This window comes from Triturus cristatus, chromosome 4_1, assembly GCF_964204655.1.
Source record: "Triturus cristatus chromosome 4_1, aTriCri1.1, whole genome shotgun sequence".
In the NCBI taxonomy this organism is placed as follows: domain Eukaryota; kingdom Metazoa; phylum Chordata; class Amphibia; order Caudata; family Salamandridae; genus Triturus; species Triturus cristatus.
In genome coordinates this window covers 653,195,777-653,221,888 of record NC_140585.1, presented here as the reverse complement: position 1 = coordinate 653,221,888, position 26,112 = coordinate 653,195,777, and the positions used below count along the sequence as shown (strand labels likewise).

The 26,112-nt window shown below is 42.3% G+C and overlaps 1 protein-coding gene across 3 annotated transcripts in view; it reads right to left on the bottom strand.

The window, feature by feature from the left end:
- Positions 1–26,112, bottom strand: part of ADAMTS20 (ADAM metallopeptidase with thrombospondin type 1 motif 20) — a 1,386,529-nt gene that overhangs the window by 838,768 nt on the left and 521,649 nt on the right. For all 3 annotated transcript variants that reach the window (XM_085653052.1, XM_085653051.1, XM_085653053.1), the window contains one exon: positions 22,298–22,439. In XM_085653052.1, coding sequence (XP_085509178.1) covers positions 22,298–22,439 — 142 coding nt within the window. The remainder of the gene's footprint in view (positions 1–22,297; positions 22,440–26,112) is intronic.

Genomic DNA, 26,112 nt, shown 5'->3' with positions numbered 1-26,112 from the left:
AACGTCATTCAAAAGCCGACTCAACCTAAGGCTAATACACTACTAGGACTAAGATCAAAAAGTACGTACTTGGCTCCAGCCAGCCATAAAGTTATCAATGCTTTTGAAACTGTCATCAAAAAGGAGTTACATAACATTTACAAGCAATCCAAATCGAGATCTAAAAATATTACACAGAAAGAAAGACAAGCCCTGAAACAAATGGCTTCAAACACTGAAATCACCATCTGTCAAGTCGATAAAGGAGGAGCAATGGTTATTTTGGACACTAGTTACTACATGGAGAAAGTTGGAGAGCATGTGAGTGACACCAACACTTATACACCGATTGATTTCGAACCCAGACATGAATTCCAAAAAATCTTACTGAAAATTTTAGACCAATATTTGGATAATGGCAGCATTACCATGGAAGACAAAGAATATCTCTTCAAAAAGAACCCCGCAGTCCCATACCTATACATGATCCCCAAAATCCAAAATCCACAAGTATGCCACTCAACCACCATTCAGTCCAATAGTATCAACGGTGAATTCAATACATGAGCCGGTAGGAAAATATTTAGATAAACATCTACAATCGTTAGTTCAAAATATGACAACCTACATCAAGGATACTACAAACTTTCTTAACATATTGGAAGCTTTCAAAACCAAATCACTGACCGAACCATTTTATGTACTATTGATGTAAAATCCTTGTACACTTCTATTCCTCTGGGTATTGCAGCAGTAGAATCTTTTTTGATTACCAGTGAGAAAGAGGACTCATTGAAAGTCTTTCTAATGGAACTATTACATTTCACTCTTTACCATTCTTATTTCAAGTGGCAAGACAAATATTATATACAGGCATCAGGCACTTCGATGGGCAATTGTGCCGCCCCTACATATGCTAACCTGTTTATGTATCGATTTGAACTTGACAACATTCTAAATCATGAAGTATGGAAGAAACATCTGATTACATACAAGAGATACATAGGCAACATATTTGTTTTATGGGATGGACCTGAACACACTTTGTTGGAGGCAATAGAGAATTTAAACGAGGTCGATCAGAGAATTGAATTCACCGCTTCAACCAGCACTTACCAGTTCTCTTTCCTGCATACATGTGTCATGAATCATAACGGACAACTCAAAACCGAAGTATATGTAAAACTAACTGATCGGAATAATCTGTTACATTTTCATTCTTTCTATCAACCATCATTGAAAAAACATCTGTCATATTCTCAACTACTCCGTCTCAAAAGAATATCATCCACACAAGAACAATACGAAACGAGCGCAGATATGTGCATTAACAAATTTAAGAACAGAGGATATCCTGAATCAATAGTACAAAAAGCAATTGCAAAAGCAGAAATAAAAACAAAGAACGAATTATTACGACCTACAATCATTGAAGATGACACCAATAGAATGGTGTTTGTATCTAAATACTCAACTGAAAGTCACCGTATAAAGAAAATCATTTTGAAATATTGGCCAATGTTGAGAACAGAAACAGACTTCAGTAGGATTTTTGAGCCCTCTCCGAGATTTGCATATCAAAGAACTCAAAACTAGAAACAATTACTTAAGACTCCTAAAAACAATTCATAACAATTAAAAGGTACCTTACTGTGTTTAAACTGTGGAAACTGTAATGCAATCATAAAAGGAGATACCATCAGACATCCTCATACAGGGATTTCAATTAAATTGAAGGTTACAGCAACTTGCAACAGCGAAAATTTGATATAAGTATTGAAATGTCCCTGCGGACTGGCGTATGTTGGTAAAACTGAACGAAAAATAAGAATACGTATGAAAGAACACAAAAGTAACATACGTACAGGAAACCAAAAATCCCCAGTGGCGGTCCATTTTAATAATTTCAAACATAACATCTGCCAACTACGCTTTTGCGTGTAAGAACAAGTCACACCCACTCAAGGTCGTGATAACACAAAGCATCTTTTGCAGCGTGAAACCCATTGGATATACTTTTTAAATACAACAAGCCCCAAGGGACTGAATGAGAAACTTGAACTTAGTTGTTTTCTTTGAGATATCAGTTAAATACTTGAAACTGTTATAACATATTCATGTATGTCAATTTCATCATTTTTTACACCAACCAGTACTTTTCATTATATAGTATGATATGTTGGGAAGTAATTATACTGTTCATGCACAACAGAAGAAGAGCTATCAGCTAGACTTGTATGAACATTTTTTATGTTCATTTTTATTTAAAACACGATCAAGATTATCGGATGGCAGCATATTTTTCTAATGTTTTTTAACTGCACAAATTTTGAGTGATATTATTTTTGAATGGCAGTTACACCTTAACTCAGCATTTTTCCTTTATTCGTTACATGCTGTGGTACTAGCATACCACTTTTTGACCGCTTGCGTTTACTTTATAGAACTGTATTGTAATATACGAAGACCTGTGACTACGAAATATATTCACCGCAATTCATCCTTTTCAAGTAAGACGAGTTTCCAAACTCTTACCACATATAATTTTGAATACGTACCGTTGGTACTTAGTACATGTTTGATTTTGTTTACCCAGGTCGATTTACGTGATACACCTATATTCTTTAACACAAAGTTACGCAATATATGAACTGGGTAAGTGTATGCACACTAACTCAGTGTCTTCACATCGTTTAAGCACAACTTAATATCACTCACAATAGCTGCTCTGAATCGTTATATGCACAACACCATTCACAACGGAATTTGCTCGACACTGGATGAACGTTTTACCGGTCCTTATCGGTCACTTCATCTTACGCTGTCACTGTAAAATCCTTGGCGATGTTATTTCAATTTGGTTTAACACTTTTTATTCAGCTTCACCGTTGCTTTTGCCACATGTCATTCTATTGCGTAAAAAAGCATGCCATCACCACGCAAAACTTTATATTCAGTACAGTGAGTGAACTAATTGAAGGTAAAGTGGGGCGACTGACTGATTATTTTTTTCCAAAACATTACAGATATTATGCCCCTGATGAAGGGCTGCGGCCCGAAATGCATTGGGTAACCAGACACACAACCTATATTGTGCAAGAATTGCATCTGTTCTATTATGATATGAATATAAGGATAAGAAAAGAAGTTTTCTTTGGGAACAAAAGATGAATAAAATTTAAAACATCTGTGAAACTTGATTAAACGCTTTACTTGAGTGCGAGTAGGGGACGCCCCTCTATTGCGGAGGACAGCGCTACTCAACATTGACATTATCCTCTCTCTCAGAAGGATTAACCCACCAGCACCACCCACTGCTCATCAGAAGGATTGATAATATTAGGATTACAGTGGAGTGCGCCTGACCATATTATCATATTGATTGTTTGTAGCCATAATGATTAATACAAATGTGTGATTTTAGTGATATGAAATTTAATTTACATGAAATGTGTTAACAATTATCAAACTAAATAATTATTTAACTATATATGGATGCCTCTATTAAAAGTATTTAAAAAAAACATATTGGTGTTCAGTATTATTTTAAATGTCTATATTCTAATTTGGTTTTTAAGTTAAATAAATTTAAAAAAATGATATGCACCATGATAATAATATTATTAAAAATAGATCGTTGTTGAAAATGAGTTTCAAATGTATTTTTACATTTAATAAATGTAATATATATTTTATTAAAAAAATAATTTAATAGATTTAGTCATTTTCTTACATTTATATTTTTAGAAATATAAATTCAATGTAAACAAAATTGTGTTTGGATTATATTATGTTAAGGTATTTATACAATGCATGGCTGCCCTAATCCAGGCTTTCCAGCGTGCCAGATATAAGACAGCAGACATAGCAATAAACAGCCAAGTCTTATGCGGTTTCCTAAAAGGGCCGTTATTCGTGTTACTCTGGATGTTCACTGACAATTTATTCCAAAAATTGGTTCCAAAGAAATGGAAGGATCTACCTTCCTTCCTAACCAGCTTAAATGGTGGTATAGTAGCCAAATTAAGGTCTGATGATCTTAGACATCTGGAGGGATGGTAGGGCGTAAGGAAAGGATTGAGAATAACTCAACCGGATTTGTTCATGGTTAAATGAGAGACACACATAGCCTAAATTTAATGCATTTTTCCGTAGGAATCCAATGTAATGTGTGGTGCTGCTTAGAAACAAAAAGAAATCGAGGAGCATTTTAATGCAGCCAAGCTGCAGCATTTCGAATAATTTTGAGTCTATTCTTGGCATACTTGACAATTTCTAGGTAGAGGATGTTAAAGTAATCTAAAGACGAAATTATCAGGTACGGAATAATCACCCTTTGAATAGAAAAAGGGAATTCCTAGCAAAATTTCTTTTGGTTTCTAAGCTGGCCAAAACAATAATTTAAAATGTTAAGATTTTTGACATCTCAAATTATTTGTGCCTTTCCTTAGTATTTGCTATACTGAAGATATAATTCTGACTTTGTCCCAAATTTAGGCATCTTCCCCAAAGTTAGAACAACTGGCTTTCAGATATCTGAACCCGACACCCCCCTAATTATATGTGCATCCCCAAATGTGTGTGGGGCTAGAGGTAAATCCAATCACAATCTGACCCCTGCCCACAAATTTCCAGTTTTCACCAATGTTAGTTGTATTGTGATTCCGACACCACCAATATATAAACTTTCCCAAATGTAAGTAGAACTCAAGTTAGCATAGTAAATCTATCACTATTCTATATTATATGCACTTTCCCCAATGTTCTAGGGACTGGAATTTGAAAAGTAAATCTGACCTCCTCATCTACATACACTTTCCCCAATGCCAGTTATACTTGAGTTACAATACCCCCTCCAATAATCTGTCCTCTAATTATATGCCTATATCTCCAATATTTGTGGTACTGAAGCTAGAATAGTAAGAGTAGCCTTCCTCCTTCCTCTGAAATATATGCATGTTTATCAGTGTTTGCAGGACTGGAGTTAGAATAACACATCTCACATTCCCACCCTAATTACATTCACTTTAGCAACCATTTCTAGGACTAGAGCTAGAATATTAAATCCCACTCCATATATGTGTACCCAGTGTTTGTGGGACTGAAGTTTCAATAGCAGCTCTGAAGCCCCCACAACATATGCACATTCTATGTTTGTAGAAATGGAGTTAGACTAGTAAATCCATTTTCACTGCAATTGTGTCTGAGTCTAGTCATCTCTCCAAGCGGTATTGGTTGTATCTGAGCTCTGGGATGTGTGCTATCAGCATGTGTTGGACTTGGTCCTTTTTACAGGGTCATTCCAGAACTTTTTGCCTTCCTCCTGGTATTTTTACTGACCTGGTGTTGGAGGTTTTAGGACTCTGAGCACTTTATCACTGCTGCCCAGTGTTAAAGTGCATATGCTCTCTATTGTAAACGTGGCAAGATTGGTCTACACCTGTTTGGCGTATTTAATTTACCTATCAGTCTCTTGTAAAGTGGTATCTCATATACCCAGGTCCAGTAAACTGAATGCTACTTGTGGGCTTGCCGCGCTGCTTGCGCCACCTCCCAAAGAAGCCTTCAAACCTGTCTCAGACCTCTGCCATTGCAGGGCCTGCGTGCACAGTTTACTGCCGCTGTGACGTGGCACATAAAGTGGTTGCCACGTCTGTGACTCCCTTTTAACTATATATAAGTCACCCCTAAGGTAGGCCCTAGCTAGCCCTATGGGCAGGGTGGGCAGTAGGTAAAAGGTAGGACATGTGCCTTAACGGTGTGGCCTGTCCTGGTAGTAACAAACAGCCTATTTGGTTTCTCACTACTGTGAGGCTGCCCTCTCACAGGAATGCTTTGAGAATTCCCTCATATGTGTTTCAGTGGTAATTCCTGACATGACAGGAGTAGCGTGATCAAGTTTGGTATGTTTGGAATAGTGGTAATAAATGCTGTGTAATGGTGTTTGCAGATTTATTATCACTATTTTAGAAATGCCACTTTTAGAAGTGGGTATTTCTGTGTGCTATGTGTCTTTGTGCCTGCCTGTTGTGTATTGCATGTCTGGCTCTGGATGACAGGGGCTGGGGAGGTGCAGTGGCTCCAGAGGGGCTGGGTGTGTCAGCGCTAGGCTGAATAGGCCTGATCTGCATTTGGAGTAGTGGGAGGAGTACCACCTAACCCGGAATAGGACTGTGCCTGCTTTCCACAATGCTGGCTCCGCCCCCCTGTGGTGTATTTGGGGTCAGAGCCTACACTGACAATGGAGAATGCTGTTCACTAGTTAAGTGCCCCCCTGAACTGGTTTGGACTGGGTCCAAGGCCCTGTGCCAGGGCAGAACAAAGACTTGAGGGATATAAATATTGGGGCTGTGACCCTATGTTCTGTGCTTGGAACTTGGAACTGGAAGAGAGGACACTGCAGGGTAGGCACCTTGCGAGGAGGAACTACTGTAGTGCCAGGAGGAACCGCCATCTGACTTTGCTTGCTTTTGTTGTGCTCACCTGTGGCCTCCTAGGTCCCAAAAAGGATTGTCACTTTGTTTCACTAGGAGGATCGTGATGAGCTGGCCTGTTGGTTGCTGCCTGCAGTAGGTGCCCCCCGCCCCAGTTGTCCTCCAGTGACTGGTTAGGGCAACCCTCCCTGTGAGATAAATAGCACGTGGTGAGCGCTTTGAGGTGGTAGTGCCCGAGTCCACTTTGGGGGAGGGGCTCACCCAGCCCTGAAGCGAGGAGCGGACGCTACATGTTGCCGTGCATAGTGTGTTGGGCATTTCACCTGTGTGGTGACTGAACCATGGGAGAGGAGAGCTACGGCTGAGGAAACGCTCTCCCTCTCCATCTTGAATGGTTTGCTTCAGTACACCCGGGGCTCTGCTACATGGCCCCAGACTGCCAAACTTCGCAGAAACAGTGAGGATTCCCAGATCGGTGAGGGTGATGCTAGGCACTGCGAGGAGCAGGTGGCGTGCGAGGCAGGAAGCCGCATGCAGGAAGAGTCGGCTGGAAGGAGCTCCCCAGCGTTGCCCAGCAACTCCCCGGAAGAAAGGCAGAAGGGAAGCCTGGTTGTGTGCGAGGCTGACCCTCGAGAAGTGAAATCACCAGAGACACCGCTCCGGGATCCACTTCTGCCTCACAGGAAGCTGATGGTGTAGATCTGGGGAGTGAGAACAGCGAGCTTACTCCCGGTCCCCTGCTCTGGGTATCGGCCTGGAACAGCTGGTCAGAGGCATGCCCCAAGGGACCTGACCGGGGAACAAGTGAGTGCCAATTTTGTATTGGGGGAACCTGCCTACTTGAGGCCAGTCACCGGAGAGCCTGAAGATAACCGGTGCACGAGGAGATGGGGCATCGTTGGTTCCGTTGGCCTAAAGTAGTGGCCGGGCCCCTCCCCTGTGGTATGGAAGCTGCGCCTGACTACTCGGCATTGTGATCGAGGCACAACATTGTGTGCTGAGAAGGCACCACGAGGTGGTGGTAATTCGGAGGGGATATACTTCACGGTAATGGCCTTGCATTCGAGGCCCTGACATTCTTAGGTGTAGGGTGGTACATTCCCAAGGTTCTGTTACCACATGTACAGTGTCATGATTGTGTTGCCCTGAGGTAAATGTACATGGAGTGTTCGCTTACCAGAAGAGATTCTACTATAATGTGTATACCTTACTAAGAGTCACTATGGTGCACTGCTGATTATATGTATTCCTAAGGTGTTTATGCTAAGTATACCTTCACCAGTAGTTATTGGTTATTTTCACTAACTGTGCATTGTGAGGTTATGACAGTGGCCCGATTGGCTCTGTAGTGTATATAATCCCCTGTAAAGTCATACTAAGTGCCAGGTGGCACAATGTATATATGTGATTACGTTCACATTTGTTTTATGAGTAATACAAAGGCTATTTGTGTGGAGCTTATTTTGTGGAGTGCCTAGTGTGTCACTGTGAGTGTGTTGCGCAAACGCTTTACACATTGCCTCTAGGATAAGCCTGACTGCTCTGCCAAGCTACCAAGGGGATGAGCAGGGGTTATCTTCAACGTGTAACTCTCTTGCTCTGACTAGAGTGGTGGTTTTTGCCTGGCTTAGGCGCATGCCCTAGCCAACCAGAAATCCCATTTCTAACAGCATGTAATAGTGTATTGTATGCAGGGAGCTTGTGAAAAGTACTACTTTTAACTTGAAGTCTTTGATATAGAGTGTTGTATCCAAGAATCTGTATCCTTGTTCATTTTGTTCTACTGTGAATTGGTTGTTGAAGGAGTTGTCCAATAGAAATTGAAAAAAATACTCTTCCCCCTCCTGTGGACCAGTCCAAAATAAGAAGGTGCCATCTATATAGTGGCCCCAGTATATGGAGAACTTTATCCACTTAGAACTGGTCTGACCCAATGTATAGGTCTCCTTGAATCAGCCCATCTATAGGTTTGGATACAAGGGGATGAGTTATGAAACCATTTCAACTCCTCGTTTTTGTTTAAACCATTTACTTTTAAATTAAATCCATTTTTTTTAAGTATGAATTTGGTTATGTCTAGCCAACTGTTGACATGTTCACAGTAACTTTCTTATCTTTGTTTCAGAAAGTGTTGCAATGTTAACCAACCATACTTTGTCTGTACCCAAATGTAAAAGGAATAAATATCAAAAGGGGCTAGGTAACTACCTGGTTCCCAAGTAAAGTCACTGCGTTTGTTAAGTAGATCTTTTGAGTCCTGAATGTAAGAGGATAGGATAATCACTTTTCTGGATAGAAAAGGTTGCCCAAGTGGAAATCTATCAATCAATCATTATTTGTAGAGTGTGGCTTGTCACCCGAGAGGATATCCAGGGGCTTGCTGTAGGTATCATTCAAAGAGCCAGGTCTTGGGACCCTTTGTGATGTCGGTCAGTGATGGCGAGGTGTGGAGGTGGAGGGGGAAAGGGGAGAGGATGGAGTGGGACTTCCAGGCTTTGGCAGCAGGAAGGGAGAAGGAATGTCTTCTGGCGTGGCGTATAGGTAGGTTCTGCACGAGGGTTAGGTGTGCGGAGCAGAGGTTCCTGGGGGATGGGGAAGTGTAGACAGTGGTTAAAGTAGGCAGGTCCTTAGTCATGAAGGGCTTTGTAGGTGTTAGTCAGGAGCTTGAAAAGGCATCTCTTCTGAACCGGGAGTCAGTGGAGGCCTTTCAGGTGCTGGGTGATGTGGGTTCTCTTAGGTAGGTTGAGGATCAGTCTGGCAGCTGCATTCTGGATCGTCGGGAGTCTTTGCACAAATTTGTGGTGGTGTCTGCATAGAGTGCAGTGCCGTAGTCCAGTCAGCGGGTGATGAGGGCATGCATTACCGTTTTCCTGGTGGTGAGAAGGAGCCATCTGAAGATTTTGCTGAACATGTGGAGAGTGTGGAATCATGCTGAGGAGAAGGAGTTGACCTGGCGTTTCATGGATAGTTTGCTGGCTAGAATGATGCTGAAGTTGCAGGCATGGTCTTTCAGCGTAGGGGTGGGTCAGAGTTCAAATAGCCACCAGGAGTCATCTTAATGAATTTTGGATATGAAGTATATGCACAGGGCTTGTGGTGCAGTAACAAGCAGGACTGGGTGTTGCAGATGTTTCAGCTCTGCTCTTTCCAGTCAAGTTACTTCAGTTTTAATATCAATAAGACACACATTTCTTTGAAGTCCTTTCAATACATAATTATATCATTACCACCCTCCTTCCCATCAGCCTCAATGATGACAACAGGGGTAGTCAATGATAGTTCTCTGGGTGTGTTTATTTCATAACTGGTGAGGTTATGAAGGGTTTCATTTCAAACTATAATTCTGTCTTTTACTTTCACCTTGTGTAACCCATCAAGCACCTTCACATAAAATGTATCAATAATGTTAGCCACAGAACATTTGGAGAAAACAAAATTGAATAGTGGTCAGTCCACTGTCAGCCTCTAAATTAGTAATGAGGTCTAGATGTGATAATTCCATCAACGGAGAGCAAATTATTATCATCTTCACTAATAAACAACAATTTATGCATGTCTTCAATATCTTCTATGGTGCAACTAATTGATTGTAACCTAGTAATAGCTGTAGTGTCAGGTGTCTCTTTGCTAAAGAATTTGACAAGTTTAAATTTTTTGATAATCTTAAAAAGGATACTTTAGAATTGAGATAAATCACGAAATTGACTTGCACAGAGAGTCAAACCTTTGCTAAAAACCCTAATCTGGATATCAGTTAGTTTCTTGGCATATAGGGTAACAATGTTAACAGTTAGTTTAGATGTTGAATTTTGGGTCTCGTTATCACTATTGTTAGCAGCAGTTATCATATTTTGTACATCTATGTTGGTTGACTGATCTCTTTTGACTTGATGTAATTTTTAAACATTCTCTTCTGTCTTCCTGATGTCATTTGGCCCCTTCTCACATTTCTTTATCTAGCTGCTATTTGGTGGACACAAGAACAGAACCTTTGTACCTCGTATAAAAAAGAGCATGTTGACGCATGTTGACACTTGATATATGAGATACACTACTAGATTTAACTGAGGAGTGAATCTGGTCTTTACATCTACTCTCTCGGTTTCCCTATGGGTCATCACATTGTCAAATATTTTGGCAAAAGAAAAGCTACAACCCCCATTGTTGACTCTTTCATCACTCTGTTTTTTTTCATTTTCCTAATGTTTAGATATAACTGGTGTCCCTGTATTATAAACCTACATCTTCATGAAGGTTGACAGTTAATTATCTTACCACATACAACTGATTTACTCTAAAAAGCTGATTACTCAACAAAAATAGAGCAAAATTTAGTGAATAAGATTACATCAAAGCAACAAAAATCCAATAAGGGGAAACAGAGATATATATTTTTGAAGATCCAAGGAAAAATAGCACCAAAAGAATCAATGGTCATGACAGGTCAGGCGCGTGAGGCAATTTGAGGCTGACCTCAATGGAGCACAGGAACGCCATCCAGGTTTAACCCGGTCAGAGGTTTTACGTTGGGACTTAGGGCCATATGTAGGAAGCCAAATACCGGTCGGTAACGGCCGATTTTTGGTAAATATCCCATTACCGACCGGTATTTAGGCTTTTGCTATGTAGGGGGCATATTTCAGGATTCGGTAATTTACCGAATCGGTAAAATTACCGATTCGGTAAATACCGAATCCTGAAATGATATGTAGGGGGAGTGTCTCGTTGGTGTGGGGATTCGTTATTTACCACCAACTAAAAGTTGATGGTAAATGACGAATACCTGTAAAAAAGCATTTTTGTGCAATTTGAAGTGTGCAATGTGGCAGACATACATGCCCTTAGGGCATGTATGTGCGCCACATGTGCACACATGGACAAATCAGGGGTGCAACAGGGTGTCAATGTGATACCCTGCCACCCATGATACTGCCTGCCCCATTACCGATTCGGTATTTACCGAATCAGTAATGGTAACTGGCTTCCCATTCATTCCTATGGGCCTCCAGGCCCATAGGAATGAATGGGAAGCCAGTTGCCATTACCGAATCGGTAAATACCGATTCTTAAATACCGATATTTACCGAATCGGTAATAATTTACCTACATTACATTTACCGATTCATAAATACCGAATCGGTAAAATTCGGTATTTAAGAATCGGTAAATGTAATTTACCTACATATGGCCCTAAGTCTTTAGTCTAAGTCGAAATCCTTCAGTGGGGCAAGGCAGGGGGTTGTATCTGAAGAAGTCCTCACTAAGTCAGATAATAGTTTTTGTCTGGAAAAGCTCTGGGCAGATGAAATTCCAATTTCTTGCGACTAGAAGGCCTCTTGCAGTTAGATATTTTTGGTGCCTTTAACCAGTTTTAAGGCCTGATTATGAGTTTGGCAGTCCGATGGACCACCAAAGCCACGGTGGTGATGCAGCAACTGCCGCATCGGCGGTCCGACTGCCCTATTACAAGGTTGGCGGTGTGGACCACCATTGGGACGCCTCAACCGCAAGAGATATGTGATCCCTCGTTGGTGGTGGTCAGAGCCTCACTATATTCTGGTGGTGCCCCTGCAGCACCACTAAGTATATTACGAGTTTCCCCACCACCACAGTTTTCTTGGCAGTCAACCCGTCATGAAAAGCGTGATGGCAGTGTATGTTGCAGAATGAATATTGTCTGTGGCACCCTATACGTTGCATTGTCTCACCTCAAAACATCTGTTTCTCCAACTCATCCAATCAATCATGCTAATTCCTCCTTTAGTTTTGGCAGGCTTTGAGGTGGGACAATTCAACCTATAGGATGCCATAAACAATATTCATTCTCCAACATATAGGCAACCCTAGTGGGATTGGGGGTCCCTTGGTGACCCTCAAACAGAGGGAAGAATTGGGAGCGGTAAATAAACCACTAATAGCACAACACAAATTCAGGGTCCCAAGGTCCTCTGTGGCTATGTAAGCACCTATGAATGCCCAATATAAAGTCCACCAGCCTGCGTGGTTGGCCTATCCAGAGAGGTGACACCTAAAGAAAATACAAACTCGTCTCTGGATGAGATCAAAAGAGAAACAGAACCTCTCCACAGCACATGTAAAAACAGCAAAGAATGTGGAACAAACAAAATGCAGTTAAAACTGAAACTTACCTAGATTTACATCAATATGGTTCGGGGATGAAGGAAACAAGCAAGACCTCTTATTAAAAGGCAAGGTAATTAGGTCAGACAACAATTATCATGGCTGCCTGATCCCCGGACTAAATCCATTCTTACATGGTTAGGAATGGCAGTGGAATTAAGCGGTATTACAGGATAGAGAGGAAATAGTATTTTGATTGAGAACGTTGTATTATGAAGTAAAGTGGAGACCTATCAATGGAATGGATGTTCATTAAGCAACACCATATTCTTCAATTATATCTTCAGGATTTAATTCCCCTACCTCAAACCAAGAAACATGTAGTAAAATATAACAAGCAATTTGTACCGGATCTTATTAACCATGTGAAGCTAACCAGTCATTTAATTTTTTTTAGCAAATGTTCAGTGCTCTTTGGATTGAAAATCTGATCTAATTAGTTCCACCTTGTTGCGCCAATAAAGCAGAATCAAGCTGTCCTCCACAGGGGGAATTATGAAGAAGACTCTTTGTGCCAGCTTGGCACTTTGCCCTGTTTAATTAAATGTAGAGAGAGCATCCACCAAAATCATTTAAAGACTGCAATGGCTTCAAACAAACCACGTTTCACTATTCAATTGAGGAATTTCTTTTTCATTAAAGTGATGTTGCTTTGTTCCTCGACCACGATTTGATTTTATTTTTAAATAAAACTTCACAGACTATTCATGGATCGAGCTCCAATGCAACAAAATTTACATATAAATCCAACCAAAATATACTTTTTTATCATTGTTTGTTCAGTCGTTTTGACATGTTAACTGATTGCTAAAGTAAATCATTTCAACTTAGGCTCGTGCAAAATCCTCTCCACGATTAGGACAAAATTTAAATAAGAAAATCCAGCCTCGGTAAAGCCAATAGATCGCTCTTTGAATGTTGTTTAACCACTCTTTAGGCGTGGCCAGTGACTTTTGTCGATGCTGTTCCACATTAACAAGGAAAGAGAAAAAACTGCTTGCTGACCGATGCTGAACGGCATCTGGATAAACAGAAATAAACTGTTGCAGGATGATGTCTTGTATATGTGCATAGGCCACCACACACATGCAAACATTTTCCTCATGATGTGGTGGTCTTTTTCTTTCTTCTTTTTTATTGTTCCAAGATGGAGGATGCCAATATTGTAGCAGTGAATTAAAAAATATGTTTAAAAGTACAGGGAAAGGAGCAGTCTGGTAACAAATTGCAATTTCGGGCTCTTCAAACAAAAAAACAACCTGATTTATACCGCGGGCGGTATGGAGGCAACAGAGGTATTCAGGGGTGGGGGAGGTCCATAGGTCAATGCTGGTGAGTGAAAAAATATCATTAAAAACAGCGTGGAGGAGTGGGGACAGCAACAGACGAACTGGGCCTAGGGTGGATTTGAATGGGAAGTAGTACAGAGGGGAGAGAGCCCAAAAACATATACACCCCCCCCCCCCTAGTGCTGATAAAAAATATATATATATATAGTGTGTGCAGAGGAAGGATACAAGTCAGCCAATCAAAAGGATGCAAAGGGGGGAAAGATGGCTGTCATTTGTACTGGTTGTGAAGGCAAATCTACCCTAACAACCTACCTCTGTTAACTGTCTCCCCGCTGTGTTTATGGCTGATAAATAGCTAGAGTGCAGAGCAGTAAAACAAAGTGCTGCACAATTTTTTGACATTCTTGCTCTCAAGGTCTCAGCTCACCTTAATAGTATCACTGCCTGAACTTCTTTGTGTGATGGTTGTTGCTCAGATGTCTCATGGATGCCAGACTGCAGAACTAAGGCCTGGCACCCTGAGATGCGGAGGCAGCGGAGTTGTCTCAGGGCTACTGGTTGCCAAGAAAGAGCAAATCCTCAGGTCTCAGCTGAACTGCCCTGATCCGGAGACCTGGATTGTTGGGAACAGCTTGTGGCGAGCTTAGAGTGGACCATACTGGAGCAATAACAGCTCCCGTGATTCAACGGAAAATGGCCAGGATGCTGCTTCCAATGACTCAGTTGACTTTCCTGCTGATCAAACCCAGTTCTGCAACAGCAGCAACAACAAAAGAGCTGCTGATGCCCCAGGCCAATTACCCTGAGAGGGTACTGAGTAAATTGACAGAATCAACGTGACTTTTAGTCCTGTATACATGACTGAAGATGTTACTGTAACGCAATTGAACCCTGGAGTAAGCAAGATGGACTCTCTATAAGGTGATAGCAAGCATTAGCAAAGCCAGTAGGTTTCACCTATGAGAGATCTATTGGTTTTGTCATGCATACAGAGCCCTACATGATCAAGGACCATCATACATCAACTGAATTTCTACCAGCCCTCAAGACACCTACGCTTCGCATCGCTCACTCTTGCACACACTTCCAGCATCCATCACAGAGGGGGTTGCTCCTTCTCTTTTATCGCTGCCAAGACCTGCCCCTCCACATCCGAACAGCCCCCTTCCTGGCGGACTTCAGAAAAAATTCAAGACCTGGCTTGTCGACTGAGACACGGCATCCTCAGTGCCCAAATACCCTTAGGGATGATAGTGCTGATTGATTGGTGGATTATTGTAACTGCTGTGTTCCACAGCAGCCCCCACTAATATGGAACATCTTTGAAAAACATTGACAAAGAGATATTTTGTTTTGTCAATATGTTTTAAATATGTTGCACAGCAGACCGTGCTGCTGTGCACCATTGTTTAAAGTAAATACAAACAAAGCTCTATGGCACTGCTAGCATTAACCGTGCCATAGCACCTTTTATTTTTTTGACTGGCGTTGCTAGCTGCTTCGCGGAAAAAAACAAGGGAAATTCAGGAGAGAGCATTCAGAAAAATGGCGGGAAAGCAAGGAGAAAGAAGTAAAAATGAGGCAAAAGTAGGAGAAAGCACTTAGAAAGGCAAGGGGAAAGGGAGGATAAAGCAGTAAAAAACAAGGCGCAAGCAGGAGAAAGCATTCATTAAAATGAGGTGAAGGGAAGGAGAAAGCAGTAAAATGAGGCAAGAGCTGGATAAAATACTCAAAGAAATAGGGAGGAAATGGAGCGGTGCAGCAGCACGGGGAGAGCTGGGCTGGGGCCTGCTCAATGGGTTTGCGCTGCAGCTACATTAAGTAGGTCCTGAGAGAAGGGAGGGGTGCTGGGAGGCAGTGGGTGAGGATAGACGGGAGGCAGGTAAACGGGTGGCAGACGGGAGCTGCAAATGAGGGGAAAAAAAGGAGAAAGCAGTGAAAATGAGGGAAAAGCAGAAAAAAACGTTCAGAAAATCAGGGGAGAGGAAGCAGAAAGCAGTAAAAAACGAGACACATTCAGAAGATAGCACTAAGAGAAATGGGGAAAGGAAGGAGAAAGCAGTAAAAAACTAGGCAAAAGCAGGCGAGAGCACTCAGATAAATAGGGGGAAGCAGAGTTGTGCTGCAGCAGGGGAAGAGCTGGGCCTGGTACAGATGTAAAAAATTGTGCTGTGATAAATTGCCAGTCAGCTGAAAACACCAATATGCCACATGGTGGTAATCTCTACAATAGTAAAATGATGGATTTTTGAAACAGAAAACATTTATGCTATCAGCATCATTGTCCATAATAAAACAAATATTATTCTGTTTTAGGCTTTGGTTCGGTTTTATCCTTTTTAAGAATTTTGCTAAATCTAGCTAAGGGCTAATCTTGTTTTAGTGGTAAATCACAAGCATTTTTGAAGGAAAAAAATGCAATTTAATTACCAGTGGCTGTAATTTTAGCAATGATGATAAGATGGAAGAATGGAAGTTAATGACTGGCCGTAGTTTTGACTTCTGCCTTTTTTTTAAACCTATTTCTTCTAACAAACATCTCCACATATCATCCATCAACGCTCCTAAACCAACTTTTACCTTCTCCCAAATAAACCACTATGGTTCCCTGACCTCAGTCCTGGTACCTCTCAAACCTGTGGGTAGTATCAGCCATCTCCAGTGTAGACCCACAGATTTGCTTTATAAGCTTTAACCAATTTCCTACCTTAACTCCTTCTTTTCATCCTTTTCTACTCCAATTATTTCCCTCCACAGCATTTTCCATCTAATGAATGACTACACTCCCAGGTGTGCCAAGTGTTCAATGGGGTATACGCTCCTCTCAACCTCAGAGGAACCTTTACATATAACACTCTGTGATTTCTAAATCTGCAACCTCCTGTGAGATGCTCCTTTGCTGAGCTAAGTAGAGGTTAGAAGCTTTGACATGACAGTGGTATCATACTGCCCAATCCTATTAATCCCTGTCAGTCCTGGGTGGACTCCTCATAGCACGTACTATGGCTTGTTGTATTGTGCATTCCAGTCGCTTTGCTCACTGCTGCTCCTGGAGGGATCCTCAAACTGTAGGAATCGCTGAACGGAGTTACCTGTGCATATGCTAGTGTTGCTTATATAATGCCCATTTATAAGAATTATTCCCTGCCACTAGTGGGTGAGAGACATAAGTATATACTTATTAGCATAATGACTACTACTCGGTCATTCTTAGGTGGATTCCTTAGAGCATACACTGTGACTGGGTGCATAATATCCATTTATATACACTGCTCCTTGCTGTTCATGATTGGGTGCCACAGGTCACATAACATGGCTTAATCCTATGGTTTCCTCCTTTGCCACACCTAGGAGGACTTCTCAAAGCATATATTATGGCTGGTTGTATAATGCAGTTTCCTGTTGGGTTATCCTCTGCTAGGCATGAGTCAATTCCTCAGAGCATATTTTATGGTTATAATAACCATTTTTATAGTTTTCTACTCTGCCACAAAGGCGTGGACTCCTCAGAGCATAAAGTATGGCAGGGTGTATTGCACATCACTATGGGTTTGCGCTTAGTAGACAACCATGACTGGCTATACAAGGTCCTATGTTATAGGTTGGTTCTCTTGCCACCTAGATTGACTTCTCAGAACACATTCCATGGCTAGTTGTATAAAATCCACTGCTGTGGGCTGTTCCTATGCCACACTCCTGGGTGAACTCCTCCAATCATATAATATTACAGTTTGTATAATGCCTATTTCAATGGGGTGCTCCTTGCCAAGCCTTTGTGGACTTCTCATATACATAGGATGTTTAGCAGCAAAAGGGCTGCTTCTCTGCACTCCTGGATGGACTCAGGAAACCATAGACTATGGCTGTGTGCATAATAACCATTTCCGTAGGTTGCTTCCGGCTGCTCCTGAGTGAACCTCTCTGAGCACATTCTATAGCTGGCTGTGTTATACCCATTCCTTTGTGTTTCTCCATGCCCGCTGGTGTACTCCTCAGAGAATATACCATGGCTGACTGAATAATGCCATTCCTACATATTGACCTTTATGCTACTTGGACTACAAAGTATATATTATAGTTCAGGGATGGATTCTCTCTGAGAAGCTTTCCTCTGTATCATAGTCAATATGGTTTAAACTTTATATGACAGAGCTTATCGAAGATGGTAGGTACTTTTTGCCTACACTCAAGCCTTTTCAAAGTGAGTATCAGAGGGCAGTACATGTAAATGAAACATACGCTGAATGAGATGTGATGTCTGTCCATTTCCTACCATTGCATATTTACTGCAAAATAAAAATAATGCCCGCCTACATGCCCCATAATGCCCTAGTGGGACTGCACAGTAAATGCAGGCAAAATACACCCAAAGGTTAAGTCATGCAGCTGCAGACTGATTTCATTCTGTGGGGTTTAGAGATACAGCCATGGATGATTAGTGCAGCAAACTCTTCCTTAAGGGTAAGGCTGATGGTACGGTGGATGAGACCATTGCTGGAGAGAGAGCACTCCAACACTCTCATTGTTCCCCAAGTGTGGTGTAAAATGTAACATTTATCTTCCATTTATTCTTGGGGAATAGCTGCTCTTCGACGTCTTGGAACAGCAGACGTTTTCGTTTAGAAACCTTTCTTGCAATTCCTGTTAGGTGATTGCGTTCAACCACTTTTAAATTTAATCAGTTACCCCTTCAGACCTCAAGGAGTATATCCTTCATACGATCTGATTAGATTATACAAACATTAAAATCGGAAAATTAACAGAAGGGTGAAAAAAACTGACACATCATGTGACACGAAGGTTCAAATCATTCCAGGGTAGAAATCGTCATCATAAAATGGTACAATGGAACCAGGAACACATAGTGTTAGACCTGGCATCATTGGCGTGGGTCTCCCTCCCCCTCCCCCTTTTCGCTTCCTAACTTTTATGTTGGCTGGATTTAGATGCTCTGGGTGCCGTGCCACTGCTAATTAGTGCCACAGCGCGAATACTCCCCCTGTAAAGATGACTGTATGAATTAGGATAACCATAATGCCTAGATCTGTGTAGCATGTTCTAATAGCGAGTTACCCTCCATTTCACTGTTACTATTGTGAAGCTATCGGTTCTCATAGGCCAGAATGGGCAGGTTGAGGGTTACCTTCAATAATCCTATCTGACCCCCAGAACCTGATAGGAACTTCGAGTTTAATATGTTTATGCTCAGGACATTGAGATACACTTTTTAGTAAGAACCATTTATATATCCCATGTTCATCTGGAAACGCGGTATTTTCTTGCCTGAGCTTTCCGGTAGGCTTTGCTAGTATGTGTTTTTGCCGTCTGGTTTTGGAGCAGCAGGGCCAGCTGGGTCAGATCTGTCTGGAGAGAGAGATCGGTATTCAGAGCATGGGGAGGGGAGACTCTTTGATCTGAGTAAGGCCGTGCCTGGCAAGGTGAATGATGGCTCCACCCCCCCACTGGGCGTCTGATAGCAGACCCCCGCATTCTGAAAGGGCAGGAGGTCGCCTCGTAAACGAAGTGCTCCCCGACCCCACCAAACTGGTTCTGACTGGATTTAGTGACTTGTGGCTTTAGAGAACAAAGACTTTTTAGGTATAAAACTTTGCGCTGGAACCTTGACCAAGTGTGTTCCTTCTGGATGTCAAGACGAAACTCTGTCCGAGTGAACAGAGGAAAGGACTGTTGAAACTTTCACCAAGCTTGCTGAAGAAACTACCCGAGGACCTGAAACAAGAGCGCCTCCTGCTGAAGTCTCAGGGACATTAGATTTCACCCTGTCAGCCGTTGGAATTCCTGTGCGAGGAATTCTGCTTGCAGGTGAGGCCTCCGTTGAGCAATCCGGAGCCTCTAGTTCTACAGTGAGGAACGCGGACTGGGAACCTACGCTGAATCTGTGTGGGCCGCCGCAGCTAATAGAGAGCTGCTGCCACTGAGTGCCCGCACCTTTGCTAACTTTACATCATAGGGATCTGTCCTATGGTCCGCCGCAGCTAAGAGAGAGCTGCTGCGGCTGAGCGCCCGCACCTTTGCCAACGTTGCCTCATCGTGATTTGTCCTGTGGGCTGTCGCAACTAAGGAAGAGCTGCCGCCGCTGTGTGCCCGCATCTTGTTCACCATTGTCGAGGATTGTCGCTATCGACTCGTGGGCCGCCGCAGCTAAGAGAGAGCTGCTGCCACTGTGAACCCACCACGGAGCTGCAAGACTAGAGTCATCGCCATCACCAGCGTGGGCTACCGCAGCTGCGTGCTGCTGCGAACCCACCTGTCCCCGAGTGCCCGCATCATTGTGGGTGAACGCTGCGGACCCCTGCAGCCAAGACTTGTGATCACGGGGAGTCCGCCTATCACCGTCTCCGCTTCTTCGAGAAGCTGCGGGCTGAGTCCCCTTTCAATGGCAGGTATCTGGTGCGCAACGGGTCGCGTAGGCCCTGGCCTTGAACTCAGTCAGTGTCACGTTCTGGTGAATACGTTATTGCCTTTTTGAGTCCCTACTGGTTTATGTGCATTGTAGCTTGTTGAAACGCTTTGAGAGTCTTGGGTTAAACCTTAGATAAAGATATTATTTTTCTATACCTACATGAGTGGTGTCCTTTTGTTGTGTCATTACTGCCTTATTGTGCATGGTCATAAATGCTTCACACACTGCCTCTGAGATAGGCCTAACTGCTCGCGCTACGTTACCACAGGGTTAAACAGGGGTTGTCAAAGGGGGTAGCCCACTTGCCCTGACTTAGGAAGAAGGGTCCCTATTTGGACATTGGCGCCAGCCATTGCCAACTAGAGACCCCCATTTCTAACACATAGCTTCACTTGAATTTTTGTAGCAGCTTTTGGTACAGTTTCATACAAAGCAAACCTGGTTCACAAGGAAGCATAACAAACTTTCCGTCACATTCATATGTGCAAATGTGCTATGAAATGGCCTCCTGGCGATGTGTTTGGCATGATATGAAACAGAAATAATCAGTTGAAAAGAAAACGTCTTACGTATGAAAAGGTAATCCCTGCTGAGGCCAAGCAAAATATTCCCAAAATACAAGGCCGTCCATAGAAAAGTTACAAAACTACTTTATTGTCTGAATTATTTGGTTAATGTTTCGTATTAAATACAATTTTAATTGGCTATTTCCTATTTTTCTAAAGAAAGAACTATGTGTTCATTCCTGTGTATAATGGCTGTAAGTAATGGGGGCTGACATGATGAGGGTGGGGAAGAATCTCAAGCTTAGTCTCTTCACTGTTGTCAGTAAATTGCAAAAATGCTCTACCATTTCAATCTAGCAAACATCACTTACTGTTTTTCTAATCGGATTGTGCTTGTGCGCACAAGGGCACGCTCGCCTGCATGGGAAAGTGGCTCTTAAAAGAACTTCAGTGCAAGTTGTGCCGTAGATAAATTTTATATTTTACGAATGCTGTAGAAAATATTCCTTATGTTCAAAGATATTCTGGAAAAATAACTGCTACTGATTGGAAAATAGCAGTACTTATCCTGGTAAGGTCGGGTGTAGCATGTACTACAGTACTATATACATACACACATACAGTACAGAAAGTGAGCGCTGGTCAGCCCCCTTCAGCCTATGGCTGTTGGAATCTTTTTAGGAGTTGCCATTGGCTGGGTGAGCTGTACTTAAAGCCATGACATTTTGCGGAAGGTTACTTAGGGTTTTAAGTGGTAACCTTTCCACTGGTCTGCCTCCTCGATGTCTCTGTACTCAAGTTCAGGACTGGCACTCCTGCCCATCATTACCTTCAATCGCCTACCGAATGCCACTTGTGATGTTGGATTTCAAATGCATCACAAGACTTGGAAAGGCCAAACAAATCCAGAATGGCCACCGTGCATATGCACATAAGCATGACAGCAATATACTAATAGGTTTTCTTACATTTTTCAAACAAACATTACAAGCTGGCCGCTGGGAATGCTCACACATGTACCTCGGCAAACCTCATATTTCTTTCTTACGTTTTTAAACAATCCATTACAAGAGGGCCCCACTCATAACAGCGCATATAAAGTGGCCATCTCGAACATTTCCGAAAAAATATGAAAATCCATTACAAAATGGCAGCTATGCAAGCGTACACATGCTCGGTGGTCATAAACATTGGCAAAGCTAAATGGTTAGCCCCTGGTAGAAAAGGTAAAATTATTAGGTATGCCAATTCTAGCTTGTTTTAAGCTTTTGAAAAAGATCAAGTTAAGTTCTAAGAAACATCAATGAACTTATTTACAATATTTGTGATGTAGCTGGATCATCTCAAACTTGAGGCTCTATACACAGAACAAGATAAATGGAGACTGGTTGAGACCAGATTAGAAAAACAAAGAGGGACACGAAATGGGAAGAAAGAGAGTTAGGTGTGACAGATTCACATTACACAGATTTACAGTTGTTGATTCTCATGACTAAAGCAATAAGAAAAGTGTTCACTTACCAAGTAGGGACAAAGTTGTGACCCAGGACCGAACATAAGTTCACACTGTTTGTTGACATCATATATGGTACCAGGCAGCTGAAACGAAAGCTCGTATGTTCTTCCAGTGGGTTTGTCCAAAAGGCATTCCCCATAACCGGTGCTAAGATAAAAAACACATAAAAAACGTATTGGACTTCGTTACCTTCCTAAATACAGTTCCTTCTTTTTCTAATTCTTTTGCTTATTGTCTTTTGGCTTGCTAAGAATTAGTATAACATCTCTTAATACCGGAAGAGCTCAAAGCAGTATGAAAAGGTAAATGTCCATTTTGACTTTACATTAAAGTGATGGTTTGCCCCTGCCAGGAGAGGGTGAGGAGAATTGATCATCGCTGGCTAAAATCTACTACAGAAAATGATTCATAATTACCTTTCCATTCTAGTGATGCCATAACTTCCTTCCATGCCCAAATCACCACGCCTGTTGATGCCAACTGGGTGGCCCCTACCTTCCCTCCATAGATATAGCAAATATTATTGCATGTTTGTTTCCACTATAGCAAATCTGTCTAGCTTATTTGACAGATTTCGGAAGAACACTCTTGTGCTCCACATTTGTAGCTGGGAGGCCTAGAAGTACCGCTTAACATTCTGAAACCTTACATCTCCATTATAAAAAGATCTGCACAGGTATGCCGGCACAAATTGAGAGGTGGGCAGGTACCCTTAAACCCCTAATAGGAACTGCAGATGTCCCTCCAATTTCTTAAAGAGAATTTCCTGCATTGTGTATGGGGTATTCTATAGGACTTATAACATTTGCGGAGGGTGATCATCTTGAAAATGGCTGGTTTTCCTATTAGGAAGCTAGATAGTTTTTTGTCAGCAATGCACATCCTCTCTCAACTCAGCCATTGTTACATAAGGATTTTGGTTTAAAATGTCTCCTACTTCCGAGTTATTTCGATACCTAGAAATTGGAATTAATCTGTACTAATCTTAATTCCCTTATTAACATCCAGTCCGTATCCCAATTTGTATTGACCAGTATAATCATTTGCACAAGTTAATTCGGTATCTTAAGTGTTCTCCGTAATCAGAGAAGATCTCTACCGGTCTGGGTATAGTCTGCTCAGGGTTTAAAATATATCATCAATTTAAAGGGCAGTGTGTCTTTCTGCCTGCTTTCCAGTGCAAAGGCATGTATCTCTGGGGACGTCCTAACCCGATGGTTCAATGGCCACGGTGAATAGAACTGGGGACGGTAGCACCTCTCTCTTGCGTCTTGATAGGTATTTCACTTATGACTATAGTATTAATAAAATAAGGATATCTAACAAGATGTTAGACCTGCCTTCCTTAGGGTGGTCCTTCCCCAACTTTTTGCCTACTTACCTCCACTTTTTGCTGTATCTTTTTGTTGGCGTTAGGACTCTGAGAATTTTTGCACTGCTAACCAGTGATAAAGTGCATGTGCTTTTCCCCTAAACACGGTGACATTGATAAATACCTGGCATATTTAGTTTAATTACAAGTCCCTTGTTAAGTGGTATATCATACATCCAGAGCCTGTAATCTAAATGCTACTAGTGGGCCCGCAGCACTGGTTGTGTCACCCAGACAACTAACCTTTTAAACCTGTGACAGGCCTACCATTGCAGGGCCTGTGTGTGCAGTTTATTGCCACTTCAACTTGGCATTTAAAGCCACTTGTCAAGCCTTTTATTACACATACGTCATCCCTAAGGTAGGCATTAGATATCCCTAAGGGCAGGGTACTGTGTAAGTAAAAGGTAGGACATGTACTTTTAAGTTTTAAATGTCCTAATAGTGACAAACAGCTACATTTATTTTTCACTGCTGTGAGGTCTACTCCTCTCGTTGGCTAGCATTGGGAATTCCTTAAAACACAATTACGCTGTAATTCCTGATTAGAAAAGAGTAGCTAAATCATGTTTTATATCTTTGGAATGATAATGATAACTCCTATTTAGTGGTAAAGTTGAATTTGACATTACTATTTAGAAATGTCACTTTTAGAAATTGGTAATTTCTCTGCTCTTAACTGGCTCTGTCTGCCTGCAATCTGTCTCCAATACACGTCACAGCTGGATGCCAGTTACAGTTTGTGCAAGTCCCTCTAAATGACCACAAATACAGAAAGGGTGGTTGTGACAGAGTATGCATCTGCATAATGAGGAAAATAAAATATCATGAGGCCTATGTGTCCCCGTGTGTTCCCCCACACTCATGTGCACATACATGTCACCTACGTATTTCCCCTCCATGGCCTGTCTATCATGATGCTTATGCTATAACGTGGCCTGCCATAATCCAGTCTCCCATGAGAGAAACGACGAATCTGCTCTGAGGCCTACACGTTTTGCATCATGTTTTCCCGCATTTCCATTATTGTGGCCCAGCCAGAGCCGAAAAGAGGCTTCAGGCCTCAGAACGCTCTGAAAGCTGTAGCTGCGTATCCTTGGCCTTGCACACTTGGGCCTCAGCCAAAGGGGCCCTGTCCGAGACAGTATTGAGCACGGTTATCTGCTTACTCCTACCGAAACCACATTCCTGCCTGGAGAAGGAGGGATAAACATGACATCTGCAAAGGAGAAAGCCTAGCCTTTCTGTCTCTTTTTGTGTGATTACAAAGCTCACGTCAGTGAAAAGCCCATAGCCCCCGTGCAAGACTTCAGCAGTAAACGAAGAAATAAATGCCATATTGGCCCTTGGTGATGGGCAACCTATGTCACGAATCAGTCCCTGCTCCAAACTTTAGATATCAGATAATACGAGATGTGCTGGTAACCCTGACACTGAAGGCCTCACTTCTAGACTACAGACTCCCGGTTGCATAGCAACCCTTTCACACGTCAGTTACACGTCATGCTCGAGTTGAGCTCAAGTAAGGAAAAGTTCAAGTAAAGTTCCAGCTGATCACGCAACCCCCTCTAGGCATCCACCCACCTATGACACTTACCTATTATCATCAAGTGGACGCCCACCTTCACGCCTACTTACACGCCCACATGCTCTTATCTCATTCTCTCTTGCTCCGCCTGAAGCGCTCTTGCTTACGTATATTATTACAAACATATATATACTGTACTCTGTGAATAAAGTTTGAGAATACCTTTTTGAGAACCCAGGTCCTGATCCCTTGTGGTGATGGAACTATTCTCCCTATAACTCGAGTTATTTGAATAAAGCCCTTTTGAACCTGATACCACGGACTCAGGTTTTTGCTTCATGTATAATTGTATTGATATCTAGAAATTCTGAAACTCGTAATAATTTATTTACGACATAAATGGCGCCCGAACAGGGACTAATCTCCTTCCCCATGCGCCGGAGATGAAGGTCCAGTTTTGCCCCCTTCCACAGCCGTGACGGACTTCGAGTGTACACGACGCGGGTTTTCCCGCCAACTCCCTCAGGCCAACGGAGGAGACGGACTGCGACCAGGCATCCATACGAGGCGGTGAGGATTGCGGATCGTCCCGACCCAGAGCCCACCTGCGAGAGAGCTGTGTCCGAGGTTTCAAGAGATCCACCTAAGATACGCCATTCCCTGCGCAGCGTCAAGTGTCCGAGGCCTTCAAGTTCAAGTTCAAGTTCTGCTTCCCGGTGAGTTTCTCATGGGGGTTGCAATCATGACGGGTTCATTTAATGAACACGGTAAAGACGTGTCTCACTTCTGAGACCGGTATGTTCAAGAGCATGCATTCAAGAATTAATGTTTCAAGATTTAGAGGCCAAGTTTTCAGGTGCACCGATATAGCTGTATGAATGTTATCGTCTTAAGTTAGGTTCAGTTAGGTTTGAATGTGT